General features: G+C 27.3%; 2 protein-coding genes and 1 non-coding gene across 4 annotated transcripts in view; 2 read left to right on the top strand and 1 right to left on the bottom strand.

Annotated features, from left to right (window-relative positions):
* Positions 1–2,827: 2,827 nt before the first annotated feature.
* LOC125854789 (zinc finger protein GAI-ASSOCIATED FACTOR 1-like) overlaps positions 2,828–21,781 on the bottom strand; it is a 197,843-nt gene continuing 178,889 nt past the window's right edge. Inside the window, exon 5 of the transcript XR_007445424.1 lies at positions 2,828–2,837. The gene's annotated coding sequence lies outside the window, so the exon portion shown is untranslated. The remainder of the gene's footprint in view (positions 2,838–21,781) is intronic.
* Positions 8,016–13,551, top strand: LOC125854795 (methyltransferase-like protein 2). 2 transcript variants are annotated; one of them, XM_049534378.1, is made up of 12 exons: positions 8,119–8,433; positions 8,892–9,120; positions 9,449–9,588; positions 9,855–9,888; positions 10,113–10,188; positions 10,551–10,728; positions 10,890–10,979; positions 11,054–11,153; positions 11,373–11,597; positions 11,805–11,863; positions 12,136–12,228; positions 13,160–13,551. In XM_049534378.1, exons 1-9 carry the CDS (start codon positions 8,173–8,175, stop codon positions 11,522–11,524), a joined length of 1,260 nt encoding a protein of 419 aa, XP_049390335.1. In that variant the 5' UTR covers positions 8,119–8,172; the 3' UTR covers positions 11,525–11,597; positions 11,805–11,863; positions 12,136–12,228; positions 13,160–13,551. The 2 variants fall into 2 exon arrangements, with proteins under 2 accessions (XP_049390334.1, XP_049390335.1); XM_049534377.1 differs by lacking the exon at positions 12,136–12,228 and having other exon boundaries at positions 8,016–8,433; positions 13,160–13,543.
* Positions 14,089–14,160, top strand: TRNAD-GUC (transfer RNA aspartic acid (anticodon GUC)). The gene has a single exon. It is a non-coding gene; the product is annotated as a tRNA-Asp (tRNA).

Here is a 21,781-nt window from a genome sequence, read left to right as displayed (position 1 = left end):
TCATTGTATTGTATTGTATCGTTACCATACCTACAATGTTTGTTTTGATTGTTACTTAAAATGTATTGTATTGTATTGTTAAATTTCGTTGTTACGTAACAATGAAAACTTCCATTTTATGGAACAACTGATTTGATGTGTTCCCATTGTTACTTAATTTCTTTTTCCAATTATATCCTGGCATAATATTTCATAATACTTTTTTACCATTTACCCTATATTATTTAATTCTAGTCAAACCTCCTACCCTAGAATAATTAGGAATATTTTAGTAAATTTATAAATTACAATACAGTACGATACAATCAAATCAAACAATAAAAATGTTATTAAACATCAACAAACAATACAGTCTAGCCAAATATTGTATCTACCATACAATACAATACAATACAATACATTATGAAACAATAGATAACAATGATCCAAACAGAGTGTAAAAGTAAACTCATTATTTGAAAGGTTAAATTGTTTGAATATGAGCTTCACTTGAAATAAAAAAGATTAGTGAAAATCATCGTTCACTCTAAAATATTCCAAATACTATAATTTGAAATGATATTTTGATACTTTTTAAATACTTAAAATATGTTCCCTGCCACTTTTCAAGGAAGTGGAATTATATAATTATGGATCACACTTATTTGAAGAAATTTAAGAGAAAAAAAATTAGAAAGTAGGTGAAGATAAAAAGGAAACTCATGTCAAAATCATCTAATTTTTGTTTGGTAGCTGTGATTAGATGTTTGTCCCCTCTCTGGCCATGAATAAGTAAATTGTTTTCATATAAAATTACTCATAAAAATTTATAAATAATTTTAATTTGCACTTATGTTTAAATATAATGTTAATTTAAAAATTTCACAAATTTTATGTCTATACGACCACTTGTCTAGATACTGCCAAAAAAGATGTAATTGACGGTGCTAAAGGCTTATCAATTTTTCAAAGTGAAAAAAAGGGGTTTGGTGGGGTAGGGTGGGGTGGGGGTTGGGATGGGGAAAGGAAGAAACTTTAACTTATTTACACGAAAAAATAGTAATAACAAAAAGAGTTTTTGCATAACAAAATGACACGACACAACCAATAAAATCACTTGTTTACCAAAAGTAACTATATATTGGTCTATTTTTCATCCACAAATAAATTATTGGATAGTTCATTGCTTCTTGACACCAATTGAACAAAAAAAGAAAAAAAGTTGGTGATTCATTATTAATAAAAGATCCAATTCTGAAAATGAGGGATAGTTGTTTTTGAATTGACCATGTGGGCTTATCACCTTTCATAATCTCTCAATTTTTGCTATAATGTCAATGAGTCAAGATAAGTTATGATTAATGATTTAGTATATGTCATAAACAAGAGATGTATTGTATAATATTTAAGAGGTTGTTTATTTATAAAAATACTTTCTATTTTATTTAGTAGAAAAAAGAGTTTTGAAGGATCCTAGGGATAGTTTTATTATAATTTTCATTATTTTGGGTAAAAATAAGTAATCTCAATACTATTATTCTATGATCTGATAAGCGTAATATAATCCCGACGTTGTCATTTAAGTTATACCACAATTTTTTAGTAATAAAAAGGGGATAAAAGTGAACCAAATGTTTGTCCCAAGACTACTTTCACCAATATACTAAACATTAGATCACTTTGATTTACGAACTAAGATGTTTCGTGATTATAACCGTTAAACTAATTTATTTCGTTTGAAAGGTAAAATAAAATAACACTTGCTCAGATTTAATATCCCACCTTATCATAGGAATCAAATAAAGTATTATGAATTCATTCTTAAATTAATTATAGAATATCCAACCATTATCTATGAACCAAACAACCAACACAAAAGTAAGACCTCTAAATGCCTTCCAATTAATAATTAATAATATATAAAAAAGATTCAATTTTGAAAATTTTGGATAGTTGTTTTTCATGAATTGACCATGTCGTCTTATCACCTTTCTTAATCACTCAATTTTTGCTCTAATGTTATGTGTCATTTGTCAATGAGTCATATACACGCACAAGAAGAAAACCACTAAGGGATTTTCTAGTTAGAAGATTGGTTATGCTAACATTTGTTAATTTTAATTGACGATTTAATTTGTCGTTTTAAAAAAGACATGTCTAATATAATTTCTAAAAGGTTGTTTATTTATAAAAATACTTTCCACTTTACTTATTAGTAGAAAAAAAGTTTGAAGAATCTCATGAATATTCTTGTCATTTTCATTGTTTTATGTTAGAATAATTAATCCTGATACTATTATTATATGATTTGACATGCATAATATAGTACTGAGCTCTAACATTGTCATTTAAGTTATATCACGATTAGTAATCAAAAAGAGATAAAGCGAAACTAAAATTTTGTTCTAAGCTATTTATACTTTTACTGCATATCAAACATTGATTTGTTTCATTCACGGACTAGTATATTTTGTGATTATAATCCTTACACTAATTTATTCTATTTGAAAGGCAAAATAAAATAACACTTGGTTAGATTTGGCATCTCACCTTATCCCATGAACCTAATAAAGTATTATGAATTCAGTCTCACATTTAATTATAAATATCCAACCTTTTATCTTATGCACTAAACAACCAACACAAACTAAAGTAAGACCTCTAAATGCTTTTCTATTATCTACATGTCCCTACATAATATGTTTTTTTTAATACTTGATGTTTGGTCCATTATTATTTTAGCTACTTTGACGGACTCCTAATCGTCAAACAAAAGTATGATTATACTTTGGTATTAGTAATTACTTCAAAAGGCAAAAGAAATAAAGTAGAAAAAAGTTTGTCATTCGGTTACATGTCTTATTCTTTTGTATAGTGTTGTTTGACCAATGGAATAACGAAATAATAATAATAATGGTCCAAACAGAATTTTTACATCTATCTTAATTTATGTGATATCGATTGACTTAAATCATTTTATTAAGGATAAATTTTTTTTTTTTAAATTAGAGTTAGTTTTAATTATAACAAACTATTATTCTTGTTAGATTACATAAAATGAGATGGAAAAACTAATGGTAGAGAGTGTATAGAGAAGATTTAGATGAAGGAAATGACCATCGTTTTCCTTTTTCTTTATTTTCTTCGAATTAAGAAATTGACCAATTGAAAAGAAAGTTTATTACCTATATTGAATTGATAAATGACTAAGAAAGAGAATGAAAATAACCTTAATTTATATTCGATAGATTAGTAGACTGATCAACGATCATGAGTTTATTTTAAATTAATAATCATATAACGCACCTCAGTTATTTTTATTTTTTTATAAATTTATTTTAAATTAATAATCAAAAAATAAAAACTTAAAAACTGATTATAAATTTTTTTTTATAAAAATAAGTTAAAGTTGTGGATCTGATTACGTTAAATGGGGTTGTGTTTTTTTTTCATTTTATATTAAATTATATCCATATAACACACCTCAGTTAATAATATAAAGAAAAAACTTTCAATCCAAAAATAATAAAATGAAAAGAACCCACATCCATTAAATAATCAATTTCAAATTTGAATTTCAACTATTAACTAATTTTATCCCTTAAAAAACGTCTAAACTTCCTAACCCACATCTTTAAAAAAAATACTACTTAAACTACATCATCCACACCTTTTTAAACCAATTCATCAAAAATGTGTAAAACAAAAATCACATTCAAACAAAAATCCAAAGCCTTATTGTTTGTTGGGAGCCGGATGATCATGCCAATTTTTGCATTTCAGGCCATTATGATGAAACTTTAGTTCAACCTAATCTTCAAAGATCAACTTCCATTTTACTTATTGCCAAGCCAAGAGTGTAGGATTGACAATATTGACCAGTTTTTAAAGTATTTATTTCTTTTTTTATCAAGAGAATATGTTGTATATGGAGATCTTAGATATATTTTATCTGAATCAAAAATTGAACCAAATTGATTAAATTAATTCATTTTAAGCATAATTTATGGCTTATGAACTTTCTTTCGTATTTTTCCTCATTTCATTGCAGATGATTTACAAAGGAGGAAAAATATGTCATTTATTTTTTTATTGAATGTTTGATTTATGTCATTAACATTGCAATTTGCAATAAAATAATTCATTTAAGCAAAATTGATGGCTTATGAATTAGCGTTGATATTCGGGAGATAGAAATTGAATCATTATTATAATTTATTTTTATTTTTATAGTTTATGAATATTAAAATGAATCCACAAATAAGGGATTTATAGGTAAGTTCTTTTTTTATCTGAGATTTATCATAAAATTGAATCATTATTATATTGAATTAAACTATTAATTTAAAATATGAAATATTTAAAACTGAATATATCTATTTAAAAGATAAAAAAATACTTTTTAATTTTAAACAAAAAAAAAAGGAAGAAGAATATAAAATCAGAAAAGGAATAATAAAATATTAACTAGCTAATTATAAATATGTGGCTATAATAAATACTCCACTCATGATGAAGTCTTTTAAAACAAAATTTATATCTAATTAATAAAACTATTTAAAAAACCGACATTGATTAAAAAAATATTTTAATGGTAATTTATATTTATGACAATGAAAGTGATATGTTCCATTTCACTTTCATGCACCTAATATGATATTTGGTTGTATCAATGATTATATAAATCTCTCCATTTGTAAGGCCCTATAACAAATGGTTAGTTTTTGCTCAATATTGTGTGAATATCACAGTTAATGACATAAAGAATTATAACAAAGGAAGATCTCTTATTGTCATACATACTTGTCACTATGCATGATTTGAATAATAAACTTTACCGTAAATATACATAAATATTTTTAATTTTTTAAATAGTAAAAATATTTTGAATTTTAAATATTTTAAAGGTAACATTAAAAATAATAAATATTTTATAGATAATATTTTTTAAAAATAGAGAAAGATAAGTGCTCTTTTTTCATCTGAGATTTACCATAAATATTTGAAAATATTGAATTCAAAATATCAATTTAAATTTCTGAAATTAAAAATAAAAAATATTTAAAATTGGAAGATATTTTTGAAGGATAAGACTACTTTTTAATTCTATAAAAAAAGAAGAAGATAAATTAGAAAAGGAAAAATAAAATATTATATGTGGCTAAAATAACTAATGGAGTCTTTTAACACATAATTTATATTTAATTAAAAAAATAAATTTTAAATATGAAACTAAAAACTAAAAATATTTTAGAAGATAGGGATACTTTTTAATTTAAACAAAAAATGAATAAGATAAAATCATTAATCATAACAGTTACAAAAAAAATGCTAACTAACTATATTTAAATACATAGCTAAATTAATTACTCCACATACACACGATGGAGTCTTTTTTTAAAATATTAAAAATCTAAGTATTTTAAATCTAAAAATCTTTTAAAAGGAAAAGGATATTTTTCAATTTTAAACAAAGAAAAAGAAGAAGATAACATCAAAAGAGGAACAAAAATAATAATTAACTAACTATGTTTAAATATGTGGCTGAAATAACTGCTCTCATATACGATGGATTCTTCTACAATTCATATTTATCTTTTTCATTTTACAATATTTGTAGGCCTAAAATTTAGGAATGTAAATTTGTTTATTTTTAAAAAGAAATCGTGTTTGGCCTTATTTTTTCTATTTATGTTATATATAAATAAAAATAGTTGTGTTTTTAATTTTTGTAACGTATGATTTATGACTATTTTTAATAACAAAGTAAGATATGTTACTCCTCCATTAGTGAAGGAGATTCATTGTAAAATAGTTGGATTATGTAGATAAACACATGATGAATGTTCTTTTTGGTTATGGGGTGATGAAATTTATTAGTTTTCTTTAGTTATGTATTTCAATTTTAATTTGTGATTCTTTTGATTGAAAATTCATATATGAAAGAAAAAAAACTTATGAATATTTTTTTGATATGTAATTTTTATTTAAAGTATGTTAAAAAATTTCATGCTTCTTTATACTTGATTTATGAAAATATGTCAATTGTTAGAATACATGTTAGACAATAAAATTAATAAATTTGAAAAATATAACTGATAATGTAACTACAAATTATATTTGATTGTAAATTGTGAAAAATACATATACAATAACTTTTTTTCCTCACTGATTTGCCTCTCTTTTTAATGATTTTTTCTTTCAATAACAACTACATCTTATAGGATTAACCTTTTTATATAACTTTTCTATTCAATGTGTTTTATGAAATTGTTTTGAAAATGTAAACATTATTTAGTAATAAAATATTACTATATTTAGATGATCTTTAGAAAATATCATGTAATCGATATATGAGTTTTACAAAAATAGAAAGATAAAATTTAAAAATTTAAATATCGTGCCTACAATTTGATATTTAATCATTTCATGTGAAAGTTAGATTTTAAAACTTACTAACAAGGATATAATATTATTTCAATTAACCATAATTAAAAATAATAGATCAAACATGTAAAAACACATAAAGTAATTTTTTTTTAATCAAACTAAAATAAACAAAAAAATTAATATTATATTTATTAAAATTTCAGCAAAACATATTTAAAAACCAAAAATGTAGCTAATTATAACTATAAACATAATATTTTAATTTTAATAATATAAGTATTAAATTGTGTATTAATAATACACTACAAAGTACATAGTAAATTTTATCACTTATTTTTAATTTAAATATCCGTGCAACGCGTGGGCACGTATACTAGTATATATAAAAATAAAGAAATCATAAAAATAGTATTTCGTGTTAAAATGGTACATAAAAAATGGAGTTTAAGGGTTAAAATGGAACAAGGCTAAGTTGGAGTGCCAAAATGAAAAATGAGGGCAAGTTAGATGGATTGCATATGTGTTTGGCCTTTTTTTTCAATGATGTTTGGTCCATTATTATTTTATGTACTTTGATGTAACATAACGGACTCCTAATCGTCAAACAAAAATATGATTATACTTTGGTATTAATAATTACTTCAAAAGGCAAAAGAAATAAAGTAGAAAAAAGTTTGTCAATTCAGTTACATGTCTTGTTCTTTTGTATAGTGTTGTTTGACCAATGGAATAACGAAATAATACTAATATTAATGGTCCAAAAAGAAATATTTTACCTGTTTTAGTTTATGTGATATCGATTGACTTAAATCGTTTTATCAAGGATAAAAGAAATTTTGTCAAATTAAATTAGTTTTAATTATAATAAAATAATATTCTTATTAGAACAGATTAAATATAAGTGTCACATAAAATGAGACGAAAGGACTAATGGTCAAAGAGAGTGTAGAAAGATTTCCTTTTTCTTTAATGAAATGGAAGGACTAATGATCAAAAAGAGATTAGATGCATGAAATGACCATCGTTTCCTTTTTCTTAATTTTCTCCGAATTAAGAAATTGACCAATTGAAAAGGAAGCTTATTACCAATAATGAATTGATAAATGACTAAGAAAGAGATTGAAAATAACCTTGATCAATATTTGATAGGTTAGTAGATTGGTCAGCGATCATGAATGGATAAACGATCAATATCACTGTTTGATCTATTTAACTAAATTGAAGCTAGTTGGGATTGAATTTTTTTTTATATAATTTCGCTTCACTTCACGACACGATCAAAAAAAGGTTCTTCACTCAATTAGTCTACCTACGTTAACAAATACCTTTTTTCTCTTCTCTAAAATCACAGCAAACAAGTGAGAGAGATAAAATTTGAATCTATATTACTCCGACTCAAGTAATATATTTAATTAATTAAAAAAGAAAAATATGTCCATGCCCATTTCTTGAAATCAAATTTAGTCTCTCTCTTTTATTATTTATCGAGAAAATTGATAAATCTCTCTTATATGAAAAAACAAAAAATCTCTAAAAAAAAAAAAAACTAGGATGTAATTCATATTCATATCTAATTTTCAATTTTGTATTGATCTTCTATTAGTATTAGTATTAATTAATGGAAGAAAATAAATAAACAAGAAGTAGGGTCGGGAGGTGAAAAGAAAACATTTTTAAGGACTTTAACGTACATCTAAGAAAATATGGGTACCAAAATGCAAATAAACAAACTTTTCCATTTCCCCCTTCCCGCCGATATTTGTCCGATGAACCGGAAAGCAGAACAATTCCCCAATTCTGAAGATGGAAGAGAATCAGTTGATGGAATCAGGAGTTTCTGAGCTGAACTCAAATGCCTTCTTCATCGACCCGGTTCGAATCCTCAACCGTTCTTATACCCGGTTTAGGGTTTCGCCTTCTACGTATTACTCTCGCTTCTTCGATTCCTTGAACTCAGCACAATCTCCAAAAGCTTCCGAAGATTCTAGAAAAGGAAAACGTAAGAGGAAGAAGAAGATTCAATCTCTCAACGAGCGCGAACAAATCGCCGATCGTCGTCACCAAGTACCATTAAATTTCATGTTTTTTCAAGTTTCATATATGAACTATCATGCGTGTGAGTTTTCTATTTAAAATATCACCTAATGTTTATCGAAATAACCTCAAATATAAGTTGTTCCTTTTCCTACACGAAGGATGGTGATATTGCAGGTAGAAAAAGGGAACAATTGCTAGCTAAGGTGTGTTTTGATAAATAGTTGATGTTACTTAGGTAGAAAAAGTGAATAGCTGATAGCTCGCAAAAATGTGATAATTCAAGTGTGTTTTTGACAAATTAACTCTTAAATTTGACATGTAAAAGTTTCTAGTTAATGGTGAGGAGGAAAACTACTGAAAACACAGCTCACATTACTCCCTGGTCAAGGAATAACAGTTTCATTTTCAGAAAAGTTTACCTGCTGTATTCAATTTAGAGCATATTATTTTCTGTGCATTAAGTGTGACATTTAATTGGATTGAAGGAGGTGAAACCATTCTTGTTGAAAGCGCATGAAGCTCTGCTCGAAGCTACTGATCTTTTGAAAGTTTTGAGAAATTTGAGGAATGATGGATGTTCTGTGGGGGAATGTAAGGATTTATCGCAGGAAAGTAGTGAACTTTCCTTTATGGAGCTCGGAGGTGTTTGGCAAGCTCCTTTGTGTGAGATTGTTCTCAATTATCAGCAAGATGATAAAACTTTGCAAAATGGAGGTTTGCTTTACTTTACAAGAAACTTACAGTTCATTTCAGTTAAAAAAAAAAAAAGAAACTTAGGCGTTCAGCTCATGCCCGAATGCTCTCTGACCACTGTGGGGATAGTGAGAGCGGGAATACTGTATGCAGTTTTCCCCTTGCATGTCTGCAAAAGAGACTGTTGCCGCACTTTGAGTCCGTGACCTACTGGTCATCAAGGAACAACTCACTGTTGTGCCAAGGCTTACTTTTTATCCATTTCGATAAAATCTCAGTAAATTGTTAGCTTATTTCTCATAGTCCTGGGCTGGTTATGTTTTCTAACTGTCTTCTGTGTGGTTTTCAGGTTCACCGCTTGCTCAGAGTATTGAGCAAAAAGTGACCCCTGTATTTAATAATCTTGTTGCCAATGAGGGAAGCTATGATATAGAGGCTGAGCTTTTTAATCACAAGTATATTATTCCCAAAAGGAGTTGTTTTTATATGGTATGATACAAAGCAGATGCTTCTGTAGTTGTTTCATTATTTACTTTATATTGTTGGTTCATGCAAATGAAATTTGATATTTTCGTTTCTGTGAAAGGCTCTTTTATTTTCTCTCATGAAATTTGAAATCCAGAGACCAGAATCATTTGGGTTTACTAACAGCTATCTGTTCTTTTCTTTTTCTGGTTATGGTTTCTTTAAATCTAATTTATCTGCATGGGATTTCAAATCTGACTTTTGCATTTTATTGGTCTTGTGTCATGAAGTCTGATATGCAGCAGATTGACAGCTTAATCCCAGGTAATGAGCTATGATCCTTTTGTCTCTGTGTTTGAGTGGGGATCTGCTGTCCAGAGAAAATGCTTATTAAATTCCATTGGATCTGCAATGTCTTGGGAAGTATCCATTTTAAAGGCAGAAATCCTCATTTCCTGCCAAACTTATTACGTAGTTTCATGGTTCGTGCATAAGTTAGAATATGGGAGCCATCTGCTTAAACTCTGATTTGGTGTTTTCTTTTTCAGCTGGTTCTGATTGTGGCTTCAATCTCATAGTTATAGACCCCCCTTGGGAAAATGGCAGTGCTCGTCAGAAAGTGAGGTGTGTGTTAATCCTATCTCTGATTTGTCTCTCTTGTTTCTAGATTTTTATCTAGCCTTGCCTAGCATTTATTTTTTGGGGTTCCACTTCTGCAAAGTTTTTTTTTTTTTTTTCCAAAGACTGTCAGTTGAGGAACAATTCATGCCCTGTACACCCTACAGAGTACAGGGAAACGTTTCTCTTTGAATTTTGGGGGTGGGGTAGGCAGTAGATGGACTTAGGAGGGAAGTTGAACAAATATATTGTAAGTGATTTCCTCTGATTGATTAGATTGGGTCAATATTTGTCTGACTATTAGGCTTGAAGGTCTGTGTTGTAGATTTCTATAGTTCTATTCAATATGCAACTACATGTGGTTGCAGGTACCCAACTTTGCCAAGCCAATACTTCTTATCTCTCCCCGTCAAGCAACTTTGTCATACCTCTGGAGCACTTGTTGCGTTGTGGGTTACCAACAGGGAGAAGTTGCGAGATTTTGTGGAAAATGATTTATTTCCCAAATGGGGAGTAACATATGCTGCTAGCTTTTACTGGTTGAAGGTATCATGTTTGTCCACAACTCTGAGGTTATCTTTAAGCTACCTTCTATCTGAGAGAGGAGAGGGGTAGGGAGAGGGATGAGGAATTTCAAAAACACTGATGAATAGTGTATATTGTCTTAAAAGTATGCGCTTAGGTATCTATGTTGATTTTTGTTACAGGTCAAGGCCAATGGAATGTTGACTGGTGAATTGGATCTCTTTCATCACCGACCATATGAATGTCTTCTCCTAGGTTACTGTGACGGAAAGGTTAGCTTGCCCCATGTCTTGAAGTTGCCTTTGTTAAAGCTTACTCTTTTCTTCACTTTGACATGTCTTTGCAGGATACACATTCTGGGAATTCAACAAGATTGAATCCTATACCAGATAATCGAGTGTTCATTAGTGTTCCTGGTGATTATTCAAGGAAACCCCCCATTGGAGGTAACCTGTAATATATCAAAGCTGCAACCCCTTCTGGTCCTCCTTTTATTTTGCCCCCTTCGAATAATGTCGTTTTCCCTTTTTCCCCCTTTTCAGTTGGTCTTTACTTTTCTGGGTTGGGATAGAGGGCAGGGCTAGGGATGACACATTATTGATATTTTCTACTATTTACCGTAAGAATTGTTGTCTTATAATTTTTCTCTTATCCACATGGATTAGAGCTGCTGCTAGATTATGTGCCGGGGTCTATGCCTGCTCGTTGCGTTGAACTATTCGCTAGAGAAATGATAGCTGGCTGGACTTCTTGGGGGAATGAACCTCTTCATTTTCAGGATTCGAGATATTTTGTTAGTAAGACAACAGAAAATTGATGTATCCTGATAAAAACGCCTCTTACTGGGAAGTTTCAGTCCAAACGACATGGCGTCCTGACGATTTCCCTTTGTATGTGGTTTTATCCTTCCTGTTTAAATATCAGCAAAAGATTAAGAGATGTGATTGTTGTACTTCTATCATTTTGCCAAATCACTTTTCTCCGTAATAGTGTTTTTGTTAGATGAAGCTTCATGTGTTATTTCCTTATGTATGGTTCATAAGCTATGCGGATGGACCATCACAGTGAGCGGGTCTTACCATTGTGATTGCTTGCAGGCAGAGAGTATAGACTTCAAGGAAGTTCCTGGTGGCTTGCAATATCATTTGACATTTTGGTGCGTGGATTGGCTTATTATTTAAATTCAGCCTATGAATGTTTTTTCTCTTTACTTTTGAATGTGATGGTTTTTGATATTTTTTCCTTCTTTGTGTTTCTGGGTTGGGGTGTGGTATCCACTTCCTGAATGTCTCTTTGCCTTTAGTATGGCAGTTTAGGCATGCTAAAAGAAGTACAAATGACTTTTGTCTGGTATAATTTCATTTGAACTTTCTTCTCTAGAAACAATCTTTTTCCCAAGTATAATTGTTTGATACCCCAAAATTGCAGAGGTCTGGTTGCAACCACTATGATGAAACTCTACGAAAGATGGAGTACATATTTTCAAGTCAACAACTTTTTGAGTCCCTTGAATGCTTCTTGGTAACCTAGGAATCTCTGTTTTTGTTTCAATTTCTACTGTAAAAAGAAGTTTTGTTGATTGAGAGCAAAAACTGGTTCATGGCTGAACCTCTGTAATAGTAACCAGAGTTGCTAAGTTCCTCTAATTTTAAAAAGTTGAAACCTAAATCTATTTTTTTTTTAATCTTTGAAAAACTGAAGTTGTTCGAAGTTTTTCATGCTCTAGTTCACAAGTTGCAGTGCACCAAAGGGTGTGGCCTAGTGGTCAAGGAAGTAGGTTTGAGAACCATGAGGTCTCATGTTCAAATTCTAACAGAGTCAAAAACACTAGGTGATTTCTTCCCATCAGTCCTTGCCTTGGACAGAGTTACCATGTACGTATCACTGGTGGGAGGTGAGTGGTATCCTTTGGAATTAGTCTAGCTACGTGCAAGCAGGCCTGGACACCACACTTATTTAAAAAAAGGTTCACAAATTGCAGTTCGAAGACCGTTTAAGTGCACACTAGTGTTTAAGATATGTGAATCTTCTCACTTTTAAAATCTTTTCAGATTAGTCGTGGTTTAAAACTCAAAATGCATCATTGGGCGTCACAAAGATTGTAACCCAATATTGTGCAAGTAACTCAATACCCATTTGGAATGCAATTGTCATAGTTTCTGTATATCTCATTATTGAATAAGACATGCATTTTGGTTGGTAGTGTGTGGAAATTAAATTTTTGGGAAAGCATGATAGAACCTCCACCACTATTAGCCTTGGACATCTCTGTATCATATCTTGGGGTTTGGGCATCATATGTCATGAAATGGAACACTGTGCGACTTGATTGATCCCTTGATTATTTCTGCAGAATTGTGCCCAATTATGTATTATATATATATTCTGTTGATTGATTAATGTATTGTGCGTCTTTCTGATTTCCTTTGATCCATGTTTTATCTCTGTTCAGGAGGGACTTGGGACAAAGTTTAAATCTCATTGTCGATGTGATTGTTAATGACTTTGAACCAACTACTGGAAAGGTCAGGACTCTGGTGTCACTTACTGCAATGTTGAATCATTTATGCTTTATCTCACTATTTCAAAGTCAGGCAACAACATTCACCACAGTATTTTGGACTAGAAACTCAAATTCTCTCAAAATGTTGTTATACATTTATGTATAAAAATATATCTTCGATTGTTAGATGTGAAGAAATTTGCTTACACTGGCAAAATCATTTTAAGTATAAGAATGAAGATTTTTAAGGTGTTTTACACACGCGAGTTTTAAGCACCTGAAGAGATTAGATTCAATTATTCAGATTTCACAAGTTTGCACTTAAAAGGTTCATTTTCTGTGTCACTGAACCAATAACACTCTTTTAATGGATTCTCATGTCGTATTTCTTATATATCTAATGGATTTTTTCAATTGAAGTATAAGATCCGTGCAAAAGTTATTGGCTAAATCCTCCCCTGGGCCTGCCAATTGTCATTCCTAAGTTTGTATTTATGTGTCTGTCTGACTTTAGCAGCTTCTTGCGAGGATACATCATACTTTGGGACCAAAAAAAATCTATCCATTTGATGGGAAAAGTTTGTGTCATATTCGTTATGTCGTTTGGATTTCAGATAAGATAACACTCGTACAATTTCATACACTTCATCCGGTTAAAAATACCTAACTGTCGTTTTAGCTTTTTTCATTTTATTTTAAAATGAATGGTATTTTAGAATTTCAAGAAAGAATTGATCTTAATTCTTTCAAAATTACCCTTGTTTAGTTATAATTAACTGTTCTTTGATTAAAGTAAGTTGGTAAAAATGCTTGAAAATAATGAGTTGTTTCCTTAAAAGTAGGACAAATATATATAGCTGGACAAATATAACAACCAGGTCGTTGTAGTATAGTGGTAAGTATTCCCGCCTGTCACGCGGGTGACCCGGGTTCGATCCCCGGCAGCGGCGTTATTTTTTTTTAAAGCATATATTTTAGAGTAAATTTTAGGTTTAGCAAACATAAAAGTCATATTGTGTATATTTCAGTATACATAAAAAAAGATGTATTTGACTCCATTTGTATACTGCATTTGTATATTTCAGTATATAAATGGGATGGCAAAAAAATGGAATATTTGCTGCGAGTTACAAAAAAGAAACTATGGCTATAGCATTTAATTTGAATTCATAGTTTGCTATTTCATCCAATTTTCACTACATTTTATTCTTCTTATGTTTAACATTCGAGGTTCGATATTTTCATAAAGTTTCTACCAATTCAAATTCGCACTATGTTAAATTCATTTAAGGGGTAAACACTTTTTAACATAATTTTTTTCAGAGTATTGAAAACGCTCCTAAGATCGGCTCGAATTATTAGTTTCATCCTCGAACTATTAACAACCTTAAGAACACCTATTTACTTGACTAACTTACTTTAAATACACGCCGATCTTGTAATATGAGTGAAATACATTTCTAAATTCTCGTCAAGTTTAGGAGTGATTTTCAACACTTTCCTTGGCTTTTTATTAAGAGCATCATGCTCCTAAAGGGTTTGAGACCATTTTCTATGTTATATGGCAGATCAGAGTTTAATTAGTCAAGTAAAAAAATATTTTTGAGTCTATCAATAATTTGATGATGAAACTAATAATCTGCGCATAGTTCAAAAATATCTTTTGTACTCTTTTTTTTTTTTTGGTTATCACTAGCTCAAAATCGATATGATAGTTAAAAGTGAAAGAATTCGATAAAACGAAAATTTTTCCTAAAAAATATCAAAATATAAAGAAATAATCTCATTTAAAAAAGCCAAGTGGAAGGATCTTATCCATTCATGTGGCTCCACTAATGTCATTCAACCCACCACATCCTCATTGTTATTGATATTGCATGTGATTCAGATTCCATTCCAAATAAGTTTTTTACTTGTTTTGTACATACAACCAATGGTGGTGTTTCATTTTCTACGAGGAACCAAAATTGAATACAACACGCATCTAATCACCTTTATCCTCACGTGGTTATCGTAGTTGAAAATAAAGAGTTGCTAAAGTTAAAAAAAAAAAAAAAACTTTAAAAAAAAAAGAATATAAGATAAACAAAATTTAAAACAAAGGAAGTAATGTAGAAAATACGGAGTAACATTTTCCAATATAGACTTCAACTAATTCTAATAAAATACTAAACAATCTTGATTGATTTAAGCTGTATCCAAACACAATTATAAAAAGATAGTTTTATTTGTTGTCCAAAGCATTTCATATTTATACTAAGTTTAGAGAACAATCAAATTCAGAAGTTGTTCAATTGCTAGTTAGGAAGAAATAAGGAAGGAGCAACATGTTCCTTTCTAACTAATACGTACGTGTTGCCTAAGTATCTTCACGTTCAAGGTAAACAAAAAAAAATAACTAATATATAAGTAATTAAATCATGCATTACTAATACGTGTATGAATGTAACGCAGGGCCGGCTCTATGCTTTCAAAAATAAGGCCTTTGCCTTAGGCCCCCAAATTCCGGGGGCCCCAAATTTTTGTCAAGAATAAATTACGTGTTAAATTTTTTATAGAAAAAGTAATTATTTATGATAAAAAGTATAATTTTTTTTAAAAATAAATTATTTTATCCACTTTAACATCTTTTGTACTTTGTTAAAAATAAGAATTAACAGTGAAAAGTGTTGAACAAAGTAAATTACAAATTCTTTTTTATTTCTTTTTAAATTTTAGTTTCAAGCATTACTCTAAGCATATTAAAATGAGGTATACCAAGTCATCAACTTTTTGAGTCAAATTCTATGATTCTAAACTTCTAACTCTTATCTTTATTTAATATTTATCAACTTATTACTTATATCATTATGTTAACAATACATATAATAATTGTCTCACTTAAAGGATGTTTTTCAATGTTGAGTTGATAAAATCTTACCTAAAACTAGTAACTCAAAAAACAATATTAAGTACTAATAATTTTCATCTTAATAGTGTATTTTTTTTTTTTTTAATAAATACGCATATGAAGTGTATTTATATTTTAGGCCGCAAATTGAAATTTCGCTTTAGGCCCCCAATTACGTTGAGCCGCCTCTGATGTAACGTAAACAATACTTCAATATGAACATCAATAAAGTGTTGCTAAAACAGGAAAAAAACTTTTTTTTTAAATAGATGAAAAAGAAACGCATAACAAATAATTAGAACAAAAGAATTAGGTAACGTAGAAAACACAAACATTTCCCACTATAAACGTTAGCTAATTCTAGTAAAACACAAATAACTTACAACAAAGGAAGTAACGTAGAAAACACAAACATTTCCCAATATAAACTTCAATTGATTCTACTAAAACACAAAACAATCTTAATTGGTTATGCAATATCCAAACACAAGCTATATATATAATAAAGCTAGATGTAGGAGAGGTGATGTGGCATGCTTCTAAAGCCAAGAATGACATATATCTTTTTTCTCTTTTTTTTTTGACATTTTTCTTAATTTTTTACATTTATATAATTTATTTAAAAACCTACAAATTATATCTTAATTACATTAATTTAAAGCTCAAATGTCATTATCATTAATTTAATGAATCTTTTTATTTCTAATTAAACCAAATAATTAATACATTTTACCCTTTACATCCGTTTTGCTCTTTTTTCCATTCATGAGTGAACATTGAACAATAATTGTAATCTAATTAAATTGAGCAATTAATACATTCAATGTCTATGTTTCTTTATGTTCTTTCATATTCCTTATTGTTGTTGGGTTTATGCCTAAAGGCTAAAAGGTCTAATTTTACACACAAAAAGTCAAAAATTGCGTGACATGTATGGTAAGTTGTTTAAATATATTCTTTATAATTTTTTAATATTATTTTATACTAAATTGAGGTAGGATTATGTGTTATCAAATAGAGAACTCAAAAGAATAATATCGAATTTTTTACTTCGCAGATTTACAGTATTTTATTTTTAATTTGCATCTTCATAATTTCTCTTGAGAAATTTACGTGTTATTAGATATTCTATTTTGATAAAATTTATTTGTATGTGTTATATTTTTTTAGGATATTTAAATGGATTCATTTTTACGGTCAAATTAAGGTATGTATTGTTTTGGTTGAGAACTACTTTAGAATCTCTTTATTAATTCTTACTCAACATTTGATAAATCTTGATATATTGTGCTATTCATCTACATCAAGGAATCTCATATATTGTTTTAATTACTAAATAATTGATATATCTCTTTATTAATATTTCTTACTCAACATTTGATAAATTTTGATATTTTGTGTTATATCATCTACATCAAGGAGTCTCATATATTCGACCTATAATATCTACCTCAATGTTGAATTCTAAAGTAATTACTACTTCCGTTCACTTTACTTATTATATTTTACTTTTTTATGGTTAATTTAATTATTTTTTACGCTGAATTGAATTAGATTAATTCACTATTTTAAAATTAAAATTTAAATATTTTGAAATTTGTATGAAAAATACTATAAGATTCAATGTTTCTCATATTAATATAATAAAAAAATACATATTAAATATAGGTGAAAGTTCATAAAATTGAACTCTCGAAAAATAAAATATAAGAAACAAAATTAAATGGAGAATGTATATACTCTACAAATTCATAAACATTTTTCTACTTCTTAATTGACACTGTAATTTTGGAAGCTATTTTTATGTTTATTTAAAAATAGAGGCAAAACTTAACTTTTTTATTACAAATAATCATTGAGGTGAAGTTGAAATTCATACATATTTTGCAATTTTTTTTTATTGCACCTAACAATGATCAATCAAACATGAGTAACAATAAATTACTATATTATAGAAGAGTCTAGGAATGACTATCAATGGTCCAATAAGATCACTACTAATGTCCAATATATTTATAAAATATATAAGTGGGCCCCACCACCTTCTACTTAAATATTACATATTATATATTTTTAATTACTATACTATAAATCACTACTAATATCCAATATATTTATCAAACTATATAAGTGGACCCCACCACCTTCCACTTAAATACTACATATTATATATTAATTACTATACTATAAATGACTTAAATACTCCATATTATCTATTAGAATAATTAACAATTATTTGACACTTTAAATTCTATCAATGCCATATAAATTAGGATAAAAAACCTAACATATAATATTTAAATATATTTAAAAATAATATAAGTAATACTATACATTACAATAATTAACAACTTAATTATTTAAAACTTATATAAAAAATTTAATTGACTCTCTAAATTCTATTGGTACCACACAAAATGGATTATATAATAAACATATATTGTTTGAAATTGACGAAAAAGAAACAATAAATTACAATAATTAATAAAAAAAATAGTCCACTCCAAAAAATCTATCAATTAACAACATATATTGTTTGAAATTGACGAAAAAGAAACTATAAATTACAATAATTAACAAAATAAATCTCTCGACTCCAATAAATCTATCAATTAATGCCACATAAATTGGGACATGGCAAATAACATATATTATTAAAAAATTAGGTTCAAAATGTACTATAAAATACAATAATTAACAACTTAATCTATTAAAGAGACATATAAAAAAGGGTTAATATTTGAAATTTTGCATCTGCCACATAAATTAGAACAAAGAGAGTAATAAATATTATTTTCAAAATTATGTTAAAAAAAAGTATTACAAATCACAATAGCTAGCAATTTAAAATATTTTTTAAATCATATAAAAATTTCAATAACTTCTCAAATTCCATAATATGACATAAATTTTTTAAAAAAAGTGTTATAAATCATAATAAATAGTACAATATTTAAACTACTTTAAAAGTATTATAAATTGTAATAAATAATACAACAATTTAAATTACTTAAAATTTAACGACTTAAATTTTTTTTTAAAATGTATTAAAATTTTGGTTAATTGTCAAAACTTTACATGTGCCACATAAATTGGGACAACGGACAGTCACACATATATTTTTTTAAAAATTACATTAAAAGTATTCTATCAATTAACAGCATATATTGTTTGAAATTGACGAAAAAGAAACTATAAATTACAATAATTAACAAAATAAATCTCTCGACTCCAACAAATCTATCAATTAATGCCACATAAATTGGGACATGGCAAATAACATATATTATTAAAAAATTATGTTCAAAATGTACTATAAAATACAATAATTAAGAACTTAATATATTAAAGAGACATATAAAAAATGGTTCTGCCTGTGCCACATAAATTAGAACAAACAGAGTAATAAATATTATTTTCAAAATTATGTAAAAAAAAAAGTATTACAACTCACAATAGCTAAAAATTTAAAATATTTTTAAAATCATATAAAAATTTCAATTACTTCTCAAATTCCATAATATAACACTTAAAAATACTACATATTATATATTAATTACTATACTATAAAAGACTTAAATAAACAAAATATTATCTATTACAATAATTAACAATTATTTTACACTTTAAATTATATCAATGCCATATAGATTAGGATAAAAAACCTAATATATAATATTTAAATATATTTAAAAATAATATAAGTAATACTATACATTACAATAATTAACAACTTAATTATTTAAAACTCATATAAAAAATTTAATTGACTCTCTAAATTCTATTGGTACCACATAAAATGGATTATATAATAAACATATATTGTTTGAAATTGACGAAAAAGAAACTATAAATTACAATAATTAACAAAATAAATCTCTCGACTCCAATAAATCTATCAATTAATGCCACATTAATTGGGACATGGCAAATAACATATATTATTAAAAAATTAGGTTCAAAATGTACTATAAAATACAATAATTAACAACTTAATATATTAAAGAGACATATAAAAAAAAATTAATATTTGAAATTATGCATCTGCCACATAAATTAGAACAAATAGAGTAATAAATATTATTTTCAAAATTATGTTAAAAAAAAGTATTACAAATCACAATAGCTAACAATTTAAAATATTTTTAAAATCATATAAAAATTTCAATAACTTCTCAAATTCCATAAATGACATAAATTAAAAAAAAAGTGTTATAAATCATAATAAATAGTACAATATTTAGACTGCTTTAAAAGTATTATAAATTGTAATAAATAATACAACAATTTAAATTACTTAAAATTTAACGACTTAAAAATATTTTTTTAAATGTATTAAAATTTTGGTTAATTGTCAAAACTTTACATGTGCCACATAAATTGGGACATGGAGAGTCACACATATTTTTTTAAAAAAAATTACATTAAAAGTATTCTATCAATTAACAACATATATTGTTTGAAATTGACGGAAAAAAAAACTATAAATTACAATAATTAACAAAATAAATCTCTTGACAACAAATCTATCAATTAATGCCACATAAATTGGGACATGGTAAATAACATATATTATTAAAAAATTAGGTTCAAAATGTACTATAAAATACAATAATTAACAACTTAATATATTAAAGAGACATATAAAAAATGGTTAATATTTGAAATTCTGTGTGTGCCACATAAATTAGAACAAACAGAGTAATAAATATTATTTTCAAAATTATATTAAAAAAAATACTACAAATCACAATACCTAAAAATTTAAAATATTTTTAAAATCATATAAAAATTTCAATAATTTCTCAAATTCCATAATATGACATAAATTAAAATAAAAAAATAATATATATTGGGCTCCGTGCTGGCACGGGGTCCTATATCTAGTACTACATTAAAAGGAACATGAGCATATATATGATAAATCAATTACAAAGAGAGAGAGAGGATGAAGTGGCAAGCACCCTAAAGAACATAAGCTCCAAATACATATAAAGATTGTCAAATTAAATACTTATAAAATTTTAGTAAAATAATTTATAATATTTTTTGGTTTATTTAAAAAATAGTATAATGATGTTTTTCTCCAAATTTCTTATGATTCATTTAGTCTCAATGTTCGGAAAATCGATATGGACAATGCACTTTGTGGTTCTTTTTTTTTTATATATATATAAATATATTTGTATATGTATTTATAGTTCTTTTTCTTTAAGAAAATAAGTTTCAAAAAGATTATATATATATGCACAAAACATATACAAAATTTCTTGAAATTCTTTTCTTTCTTTACTCCTATTAAGAAAAATAATTATTTCTTTCTTCACTTATAAGTACACTACACGAGTATTTATAGAAGATTAAAAACTTTTAAGTGATAAAAAATCATAGAAGAATATATAAATTAAAGATCTTTTAAAAAAATAATTGAATTGAAAGATCGATTTGTGCGTAAATTCTATTTAAAATATTTGAATAAAATTTATATAAAATATTTCAAAACCGCGCACAGTGCGGTCAAATTCACTAGTTATATAATTAAAAAAAAGTAGTCTACTCTGTTGCCCAAAGCATTTCACGTTCAAGTTGAGTTTAGAGAAGAACCAAACTCAAAAGTCGTTCAATTGCTACTTATAAATGAGCAACATGTTCCTTCCTAACTAATACATGTTGCCCAAAAC

Source organism: Solanum stenotomum, chromosome 2 (assembly GCF_019186545.1).
Source record: "Solanum stenotomum isolate F172 chromosome 2, ASM1918654v1, whole genome shotgun sequence".
In the NCBI taxonomy this organism is placed as follows: domain Eukaryota; kingdom Viridiplantae; phylum Streptophyta; class Magnoliopsida; order Solanales; family Solanaceae; genus Solanum; species Solanum stenotomum.
The sequence above is the reverse complement of the archived record's forward strand: the minus strand, read 5'-3'. Positions and strand labels throughout refer to the sequence as shown.

Coding starts and splice junctions, on each gene's coding strand:
- LOC125854795 (XM_049534378.1), top strand. CDS start 8,173: ATGGAAGAGAATCAGTTGATGGAATCAGGAGTTTCTGAGCTGAACTCA. Junction 10,980..11,053: donor TAGGTTACTGTGACGGAAAG/GTTAGCTTGCCC, acceptor ATGTCTTTGCAG/GATACACATTCTGGGAATTC. Junction 11,154..11,372: donor AAGGAAACCCCCCATTGGAG/GTAACCTGTAAT, acceptor CACATGGATTAG/AGCTGCTGCTAGATTATGTG.